This window comes from Alligator sinensis, unplaced genomic scaffold, assembly GCF_000455745.1.
Source record: "Alligator sinensis unplaced genomic scaffold, ASM45574v1 scaffold585_1, whole genome shotgun sequence".
Lineage (NCBI taxonomy): Eukaryota > Metazoa > Chordata > Crocodylia > Alligatoridae > Alligator > Alligator sinensis.
The window spans coordinates 210,528-221,767 of record NW_005842530.1 but is presented as its reverse complement, the minus strand read 5'-3'; the positions used below and the strand labels follow the sequence as shown (position 1 = coordinate 221,767).

The window sequence follows — 11,240 nt, the reverse complement described above, 5'->3', positions numbered from 1 at the left end:
CTTTCCCTGGTGGCCCAGACATGCATTTGGGGTTATGAGACTAACCTGGTGAGGATTACGGGAGTGTTTAGATGACTGGGGCATGACTCAAAAGAAGGTCCCAGTCCACTCTGAGAGAACAGCTGCTCAAGAGGAAGAACCTGGCCAGAACACAACCCATGAAAGAAAGTTATTAAAGCTCTGAAGTGGATGAATGGTTTATAGGCTTGGGGAGGCCAGGACAGGAGACACAGCAGGGCTGTGAAGGACTCCAAAGAGAAGCATTTACAAGCTAAGAGGGATATGACCAGAAGGACAGCCCAGAGAAGGCTGGGAAAACTTTAGGCTTGAGGGTATAGCTTACAAGCTGGCAGTGCCAAGATCTGAGGTGCACAGCCTTAGAATGAGGGCTGTAAAACCCTGAATCTAAAAGTGGAAATCTTTTGAGGAGCAGCTAGTTACTTTGAATGAATTAAATCTCCAGAGAAGGGAGAACATTGTATTAAAGGCTTGAGGGGCATGTAACTATTTCTGGAGCTCATATAGCTGTCCCAAGATAGGAGGGAAACCTGCCACAAGTATCCCAGCCAAGTCACCAGGAACTTTTTTGTCTTTTCTAACTATACTTTAAACTGCAGGACACATTCGAAGGAAACTATGACTTCTGGTAATCTTAAACAGCTTCAGCCAGTCCAGGGACTTAAATCAATTCAAGCTGCCTGTGTCCCTTTAAGGTCTTAGATTATTTTTAAAATTTAAATATGACCTAAGAAAAAAAAATCAAAATTAATGGGGCCAAATAAAAGGGCAGGAGGAGGTTATAGGTAAAGTCAAACTGGTGCCTGTTACACAGGCCTTTCCAAATGGTTAAGACCCATGCAAATACAAAGTGATGCTCCACCTCCCTCTTGTAGCCTATAGAAGTTAGGGATGTGACCTTCCTAGGATGTCATTACATGAACACTTTTTAAGCTATAAATATATGCAAGCCATCTCACAGCATGCTGAACACTTGGAATAAGCCTGCCTAGCCTGCAGTTTTCTGATACTCCCATCTTTCTCAAACTAAGCTGAGGAAAGGCACCCTTCTCAGTGAAAATTATAGTTATGCCAGACTTCAATTTTCTGATTCCAGCTGTATTTCTGTTTTAAATGATACAGCTCTGTATGCATTATCTGTCATTCCTCAGCAATGGATTAAACAATTTTGTATAAACGTTCCTAAATTATATATATATATATATATTTTTTTTTCAATATGTCCACAACTTTCTCCTTTGGCCCTCCAATGTCCTAATGAAAAGCAATTTAACCTTATAGCAATTACTGATTTGTCCACTATAAAAATGTAAAGAGAATGAATATGGGTCAAGACCACAACAAACACAAAAAATTGCAAGAACAGAAATCCCTACCAGCCTATTAGCCCTTATACTCTACAGGTGAACTTTACCAAGTTTTATCTCATCTCTTTTTTTCTCTTTTCTTCCTCTTGGCAACTGTTATCAAGGTACTTTATATCTTCCTAGGAGATTTCAATCAGAGAGCTTTGCCACAGGCTTGCTACACTAAATCATTACATTTTTGTTTGTTAAATTATTCAGCAGTAAAATGATTATTTTTGTTGAGATGGGAGCCCCACAGTCAAGTGGAATAAAGGCTCTATCATATGCACCCTTATATGCTACTTTCAAAGTAAGTTAAATTCCAAACACAAATGACTTGACAGCTGGGAACAGTCCAGGCTGCATACATACAGACGCTGTGGCTGGCATCTAATTGCATGTATGCACAGCACAGAGAAAATAGAATCCATAACCTTTGTCTCTTTAAAGGAAAGCCTCTATCTGTGAGCTAAAGGAGGATACACATGTGCAAGGTGAAAAAATAGAACAGATATACACAAGACAGTGCTGATATATAACCCACCAAAACTGACAAGCAATGGTGCACTCTCCCTCTTGTATATAATCCAGTTTATTCTGAAGGTCCTATTTCCAATGTGATTTACTTCCCTCAGGGTCATCCTGATCAGTGAGCTCCCAAAAGCAACAGTGAATTTTTAGAAGCTGGTTGGCACTGATATACGTACACAGAAAAAGAGTATTACATAAATCAGTACTGTATATTCGCCCCGAAGCCTTGCAAGTGGGGAAAACCAAATATGCACATGTTTTGGGCAAGAGAAAGGTATTCTGTTTTGAAGTGGTTGGTCACTTAATCCCTTTATCTGACTGGGATTCTAATCAAACAATTTGTTGAAGGGATTTACTAACCCCCAAATTTAGGGTAGTCATAAAACCTGTAAAACAAATTCTTTTGAAGAGCGTAAGGAACAAGAGAAGCTTCTGAAGAGTTGTTTTTCCCCCAGATCAGAATATAGAAGCAGATGTGAGCAGCATCTCATACATTATAAGTGGTTGTTTTTTTCTTTAATAAACACCCCTGCTTTGCATATCTAGAATAAAACACAGAATTGTGCTGGCAACCTGCATGCTGGTCTTTAACTTTCTTTTCCTTCACACATCCTCCTTTTCTGCTTATCTCCACTGTAACAGCAACCATTGCAGAGAGTGGTTATTGACCTCTGGTACGTGAAAAGGATATAAAGCTTTTGTAGCCCTGACCCATGTCATGTGAATAGGCCAGGCAGGAAAAAAAAATCAGTCTCATAACAGCTCTCTGATGTAGTATCAGAAGGAAACTAAATTTATGGCGAAAATGGAAGCAGTGAAACCAGAATCCTTCTAACAGATCACTGGAAGAAGTGATCAAATTATTCCTACGTTTTTTCTGGAAGCAAGTGCTAGTATAGAAAAATCAAACTGAAAGCAATCCATTACAGTGCTACATGTGGCTGACAAACAACCACAGGAGGACTATAGTAACTTCTAAAACACAGAAGAAGTGGCTTCAAACTCCTCATTAAGGTCACTTAAGCATATCCAGAACCCCATATTTCAGATAGGACTTTCATTTGGCAAAGACAAGAAATTTGCTGCCAGGTGAGACTGCAGATCATCTTATTACAGACACTTATAATAAAACTGAATCACATGACTATGGAACCTTTGAGTAGCTGGGATAATTTGCCAATAGATTAATTAGAAACTCAGTTATTTGTGGTAAAATGTATACCTGGTTCAAAGCAAGGTTATGAAAAGAAGTAGATTTTGCAAAGAATATATAAAAATTGCAAGGCTAGTGGCATCTCTGTTTCTCCATTGAAAGTGTTAGCAAACAGTGGAAAAACAGAACTGCATCTAATTTAAAGAGCAAGGTATAGGACAGAATAAAGGATAAACAAATGGTAGAGACCAGATGTGTTTGGATAAAACATGGAGATAACACGCCTGCTACAAGAGATGCTGTGTTACGGATGCAATAAAAAAGACTTTTGCAGAAGTGTGGCATTCTCCATCCAAATTATACAAGTAGAAAAGCAAAAAGCATAAATCTGCATCTGAAGGACAAAGTCACAATGATGATGATATAAGATGTTTTGTTGAATCTCTTAATTCATTTAAAGAAAAGCTCTCCAGCCTATGGCTTTTGACCCTGGAAACAGCTGAACAAAAAGCACCTTTCAAAATAGGGTGCAATGAAATCAGAACCTGCATAAAAATGAGCAAGTTGTCTTGTGTGAAAATAATAAACCAAGCTTATTTTATATTGTAAGCACAAAGTTAGCCGGTATTTGCATATCTATGTAAGGGCTGCCATTCAGTTGAGTCTGAAACACTGAAAGAGGAAAGCTCTTGAATGGCTGGGTAAGCTGTACATGCTGATGATCAAATGAATTTCTAAGTTGTCTACTGGCCAGAATACAAGGTATTCTAACATACCTTCATGAGATGCTGAAGGTAATGGGATATAATCATAACGTAAGAGTTCAACCTGCTATAGATCTCAGTGCTCCAACAAACCGCATAGCATCTCATTAGTGCTGAAACATAAAGTAAAAGTGGAACCTGACCTGATGGTTACATGTGATGGCATTGCATGAACAGATGACAACTAAGTGAATTATCAGGATGGCCACTTTAATAAAACCAAACAACTTAAGAACACAGATAGATTTGAGTATGGCCACTTGACATGAGCACTACCTCCTGAGAACTCTGAAGATGTCATGTCAAAGTCAACATATCAAGTGTAAAACACTACACCTACAAAGCACTGCAACTTATCATGGCAGATGTATGGTAAACAACTTCCTTGTAGGATAGTCTCAGTATCTGTTGGGTATGAAAACACCAAGTTTGCCAGTGACTTTGATAGAGCATGATTTCACCCACCATCCACTCAGATCTTTGAGGATTGCATGGAATGGAAATAACTGTTGCCAACCTTTGAACAAGGGTAAAAATGATGAGTGCCAGAACAAGACATGGCAAAATGTTTTTCAGCATAACAAGAAAAGATTCTCAAGTTGAGCAGAAGGAGATGCCTGAATGGACTGAGTTAATTCAGTTATAAAAGATACATACTAAGTAACCAAAGATTTCAATTATAGGCAAGGAAGGTGGAGGTAATTCTGCAATATTAAAATTTACAGAACAAGGAGTATCACATAGATTCATGGGGAAATTAAAATATTGATGCAAATTCATGCTTAATATTACAAGTATGTAATCTCAGAATGTTGGTTGAGGATATTGTGGAATGGCATAGAATGATGAAAGGGAGAAAAAACTTTGAAAATGTTTAAAAAGTCATCAGAGAAGCAGCAGAACTGATATGCTTATTAACAAAGAGCCAAAGTTCTCAGTCAATGAAAATTCATGTGGCTTGAGCTATCTGCAAAGTTATCACCTTATGTCATATACTTTCATAACACCGAAAACACAACAGGATCGCACTCAGATTGGAAAGGAAATGCTGGCAAGGTGTGTGTGTGTTCTGAGGAAAATATTTGAGTAATACTATCATGGGCAGATATCAGATGAAGCAGATACAATTGGAAGCCACATGACACAAACCACCTCCATCTAAATTTCAGAAAATGTTAATGAAAAAGTATTGAACTTTAGGACAAGTCTGAAGCATCTAATGGCATGCAGGCTTTGAAGAATCCTTATACAAAGATAAAGCAAGAAGCCGCAAGAAGAGGAGCTTGAAGTAAATATAATTTACGTGCTACCCATTTCCAAAATGGTCCGATTTTATCTCAAATGAGAAGCACAAAATGACCACCTTTTGCAAAACTTGAGGGTTGGATTCTAGCAAATGGAAAACCCTTGCAGCTCCCATGTTATAAAGTTAATGACACTACAAGGATGAAATTTCTGTGTGTGATGCAATTCTGTCCAAAGGACACTATTTCACAGTACCATCACATAAGATGTAGTCATATCCATTTGGGAATTTTGAAGTGCAAGAAAAGAGGTTAAATATCCTTCTATGGTTAGACAAATGCTATCATCAAATATAGGGTATCCAAGTAAGAACTGAAATAAATACAAAAAGCCAAAATGAATTATTAAAGGATTTTTTAAAACTTGTTACAAAACACATTGAATAACAATGTAATAGCACATTGCAGATCATGACTGCTTGCCATGGGAATCCAGATGAGCTAATAACAGATAATGGCCCACAATTCACAAATGACTTATTTTGGTGATTTTCCTAATTTGTTAGATCAAGGACACTCTCATGGACTGGCAAAAAGAAATCAGTAAAAAACAGAGAATTTACTAGATTCATGGGATCCAGATGTAGCATTGTTTGTTTAGCACACACATGCATTATGCTTCATGAAGATCATAAGTTTAGAGAGAAATATGGTCAAAAGGAAAACATCCTTAGACATTGAACAATCATCTTCACCAAAAATATTTAACCCATAAGCAGTTAAAGGGCTATTTGCTTACAAATTAAAACAACACATGCCACTAGGATGCCAAAGTAAAACTCCATTATGGGCAGAAAATTTTCAATTTCTAATAGATCAGGGGCAGGCAATTATTTCGGGCGGAGGGCCGATTACTGACTTTTGGCAAGCCATCGAGGGCCGCATGAGAGGCAGCCGGGGCAGATAAATATTAATTTTCTAAATTTTTTAGTGGCCCCGTGGGCCAGATAGAATGGCCTGGTGGGCTGCATCCAGCCCGCAGGCCACATTTTGCCCACCCCTGTGATAGATAATATATGCTAGACTACCAAAGAATCCTTTCTTTGGCTCCAAGGGTCTTAGGTTATAATCACCCCTAAGGGTCACTTCTGAAGTAGGAACGGAAGGTAGCCAAACAAAACTGCAGTGAACACTGGCACACTGATTTTTGAGCACAATCAAAATATTCAAAGAACTAATAGCTTCCTGTCTGTCAGTGGAAAACTACCAGGAATAAGCTCAAAGGAAACAATTCACTTCAGTGGTTAACATGGACAGATCTAGGATATGAAAAAAGGGGTGAGGATGATGTGATGCCTTACCACAACACATATTTTTCTCCAGTTATAAAGGAACTAGAAGCTTTACTAATAAATTAAGAGCCCAGGGCTAAATACTTCTGTTTAAGACTGAAGCAAAAACAAATATAACGTTCTTTATTGGAATGTGCATTAATTTTCTATATCATATATTATGTATAAAACCCTAACAAAATAGACAAAAATAATCAAAAGGTGTTGTTCCATTAGTCCTGTAGTTATTAGAATTAAATTTGCATCTTTTTTTCAGCTTCATAAAGCAAAGTCTAGCCTTCTTGAGCATCTTGACAGTGTATCACTGAAAGTTATTTCCACATCTGAGTTAATGTTTTTAGCTAGATTTTAGCTAGATTTTATTACAAATCTTTGGGGCTATGAAACAGAAGCTACATTACCAGGAGCAGCTAACGGACAGCAGAAACACAGAAGAAAAGATAGTTTGATTAGTGGAACATCAAAACCATTAAAAAGGAGAGAGGGTCATTAACACCTGTAGATTGCAGAGTTTAGAAGGAATCGGGTCAATCAGGGGTTCCCAAATTGCGGTAAGCATACCCCTGGGGGTATGCAACACATCTCTGGGGGGGGATACGCAGGAGAAATTGTGTAATCGAGGATTTAATTTCCATAATAATAATTGGCATTTAAAGGGTTAAAAATATAAAACGTATGCTGGTAGGGGTACATGGGCCGCTGGTAAATCTGGAAGGGAGTACACAATAAGAAAAAGTTTGGGAACCTCTGAGATAGATTATAATGAGCCATGAAGTCAATTGACTTCTTGCTATGAAGTCAATGGACTCCCTCAGCACTGCCTGACTAGAAATGCTGCAACTGCACCACTGCACCCCCCTGGCTTCACATCTTGTGGGTAAAAGGCCTCCACCGAACGAGTTAGTATGAGAACATGAAGTGACCCCAAGGTTAGGAAATCATTCAGGTGGTAGTTATTTACAGATGTCTAATCCTCTGACTTCCAGCCTAGACGTCTCTCTTCATGTCTTTTATTAATTTGGCAGTTTGCCTGAGGTAGGAGTTTTAAGTTGCTGTTTCGTTTGTTTCTGTCATTAAAAAAAATCAGGGAAGATGCGATAGTAGCCGGTAGAGTGAGTGGTACTGACCATACCACATGAAAGGCGTATAACCTTTTGTAACTATGACCCATGTCATGACTAAGCTGGAAAGACGTTTCTTACAGACGTATCTCTATTAATAACAAACATCACATATCCTGACAGAATATGGGCTGTAAAATAAAAATAGTTAGCATGTCTTATTTCAGATCTGTCTAGCTTCATTTTCCAGCCACTTGCATGATCTTGCATGTCGTTTTGTCTGTTCAATTAAAGATCTCCATAGTATCAGATATCTTCTCCATGGCCGCGTCTAGACGAGATGCGGACTGTGCAGTAACGACTGCACAGTCATTTAGTACTTGTATAAACAGTAACCAGAGTTACTGTGCAGTAGTGCCGACAAACAGCTTCTTCATGATACTGACGGTGCAGTGGCCTGAGACTACCGCATAGTAGCGTCACGTCACGTCACGCTTCCTGCCACGTGACACTGCAATCAGTGTCTCATGTAGATGCGGCCCTTGTGTAGATATTTCTAGACAAATCAATATAGCCATTAACCTTCTCTTCAACTGGCAAAATCAAATGAGAATCTTAAATCTTTCATTTTCAAGGCACATATTCCAGCCCTCCACTCATTCTTGTGGCTCTTCTCTGAATCTTCTTCACTCGTACAACTTCCTCTTAAAAATGCAGATACCAGAACTGGAAGCACTATTTTAGTCATGGTTTCAGTAGTGGTACTGCATGCAGAGATAACATCACCTGCTTCCTCCTACTCGATACTCCCATTTATATAGCTAAGGATAGTGTTAGCATTTTTAAACACAGCATTGCTCTAGAAGACCATGGTGAGTCAGTTATTCACCATGACCCTTCAGCCCTTTTCAGTCACTGCTTCCCAAAATACAGTTCCTAATCCTGTGAACATGACTTGCAGTCTTTGTTTCTGGAGGCATGACCTTGCATTTAGCTATATAAAATCCATTTTGTTTGCCAAGAGATTCAGATCACTCTGCTCTGTATAATTGACCCATCATTATTCACCAGTCCACCAATCTTTGTGACACTTGCAAACTTCATTAGCATTCTTTCAGGTCAGTGATAAAATTAAGTAGCATTGAATTAAGGGTTAATCCATATTCAGACCCACCAGAAATGCCCCCATACTATGGTGATTCTCCATGAACAACTCCTGTGTTGAATTCTATCAGTTAGCCAGCATTTAAATCGAGGCAGCATTGTCCGGTACTGACTTTAAGTAGTGCTTTTTAAACATCAGGATGTCAGGTGGCACTAAGCCAAACATCTTCCAGACATCTAAACATCCTACATCAACACAGTTATTGAGAAAGCTTGTAATTGCATAAAAGTAGCACATTAATTTGACAGACCTATTACCCGTACATCTGTAAGAACTGAATATGTGTAGTAAGCACTCCACACACAGGTTAACATGTGTTTGCATATGGTGTTAGCTGAATGCAGGATGTGTTGATGGGCTCTGACAGAGGTAATGTTGGTGGTTTCGCTACACCAGAGTAAAGTATCAGTTATATGAATTATTCCTAGCTTACCAATACTAAAGCATTTACCGCTGGTGGAACTGCACATACCTCTCTATGCTCCGTAGTCCTGCCTGCATCATAATATGATACACATGAACAAGCATCCAAATTGTCATGTTTGTGAAACTGAAATTGTGACCTGTTTTTTGTTTGTTTGGTTGTTTTTTGCGGGGGGGAACCACGAGGAGAAAAAAGGGCTACATTTGGCAAATTGAACTGTTCAATGCAAATCATTCACCTGGTTCTTCATCTAAGGCTAAACTCTTATCTCATTTAAAGTAGGAGTGTACTGATGAAATTTTTTGATGACACAAAGTTAGGATTCATCTGCAGTACAAAAGAGTACTGGAATATTGCACAGGAAGACCTAGATGAGCTGGAGAACTGAGATAACATACATGGGTGACAATGCAATAGTACAAAGTGCAAGGTCTTGTACTTAGGAACTAATCACAAGAATTTCCATTGTAAACTGGGGACACATTGGCAGGAAACAACAGAGGAAAAGAAAGACATGGGTATATTAAATGATCACAGGATAACTATGAGCCACCACGGTGATGTGGCCATGAAAAAGGCAAAAGCAATCCTAGGACATACTAGACTAGAAAAAATATTTCCAATAGAAATATTCATACCAGTGAATAAATGCAGAGTAGTATGGTTCCAGTACAGTCCCTCACTAGAAGGAGTGAGAGGAAATAACTGGCTTTAAGAGAGAACTTGCTAAGGTTGTGGAACGGATTATGGTAGCTGGTTGCCTGGCACTGCAGGAGACTGGACTTGACCCCAGAGATCCCCCAAAACCAAACCATGAAACCAAATACAAGGTTCTGAGAGACAAAATACTTTTCTGTACAAGCCAGTGTTCTTACCTCCCATGAGGAAGAGAAGCCCCGCCACATACTGCATAAGGCCTCGATCCCAGCAGCATCCCAGCACCCCTATAATCCATCCGAAGAGGATGATGGCCACAGCCATGCCCATGAAGCCAGCTGTCATCCTGCGCAGGTCTGCAAAAGGAAAGAGAGTATAACAGGATGCTCATGAACTGTGGCAAATTGTTATCATCAGAGCTTCATTAGAATCTGAAAAGCAAAATAACCTCCTGTTGTGCAGAGCTGTCAGTGGTCAGCCCAGGAGGGTTTATGTCAAGATGGTAAAGGAAGGATGATCCATTACTTAGGATGCTAAGCTAGGGCTTCAGAGACCAGTGTTCATTTCTCTGATCTGCAACAGACTGCCTTGGGCATTCACATAATCTCTCTGGGCCTCAGTTCTCCATCTATAAATCGGGCCGATCAAACTCCCCTACTTCATAGGGGCAGAGTGATTGTTCAGCCTTCAAACAGTGTGGTGGGGTCATATAAATAGGCTGGATCAGAGCACAGGGAAGAGTATTTTTCTTCCTTGCCTCAGGCTAGGGGTGTGAATATTTCAAATGAGTTTTTTAGTTGTTGTTGGTGGTTTTTGGTTTTTGGTTGGGTTTTTTTTTTTTTGGGGGGGGGGGGGTGTTGGTGCTTTTATCAGTTCTGACAAGCAGCAGCAGAGCTGAGGGCCGGTAGAGGGCTGGGAATGAAGCAGCTAGGTGTACTGTAGGTCAGGCATGTGGGGCACCAGCACAATGGTGTGTAACGCCTTGTGTCTGGCCTGTTTGCGCCAGAAAATGACACATTTATGAGCATGTTTTCAAAACACAAAAAACCCTCTACATCAAATTTTCCTGTGTCCCATGTCAGGGGGCACGTCTACACATGATGCTATGTCTCTGTAGCAACGTGCTATGGCAATGTAGCATTGGCAGGCACAAATCGTGATGCCATGGCTACGTCACTGTAGCAACACACTCCCTCGGTATAGCATGTTGCTACTGTGATGTAGTGGCTAAAAAAAAACGTGCGCCGCCGGCATGGCACAGTATGACCTGTTACTGCATCATCATATAGTAAATGATGACACAGTAACAACGGCACTGTAGGGGCACATATACACGTCCAGTGTTCCCCTAACGCGGAGGGACTGTGGCACTAACATTGCCCAGCAGTACACAGGAGAAAATAAAACATTTTTACAGGGATTTCCTGCATGAAATGTGAAGCTGGAGAGTCTACACGGTGACTAAAAAAGCACAGGATGCTACTACTAAACAGGACCTTGACACTCTCCCCGATGAGGTAGCAGA

General features: G+C 39.8%; 1 protein-coding gene across 1 annotated transcript in view; it reads right to left on the bottom strand.

Moving 5' to 3' along the window:
* LOC102372494 (transmembrane protein 178B) overlaps positions 1–11,240 on the bottom strand; it is a gene marked incomplete at its 5' end in the record, with an annotated part of 216,055 nt that overhangs the window by 21,299 nt on the left and 183,516 nt on the right. The window contains one exon of the mRNA XM_006031815.2: positions 9,934–10,071. Within this exon, the coding sequence (XP_006031877.1) occupies positions 9,934–10,071 (138 nt within the window). The remainder of the gene's footprint in view (positions 1–9,933; positions 10,072–11,240) is intronic.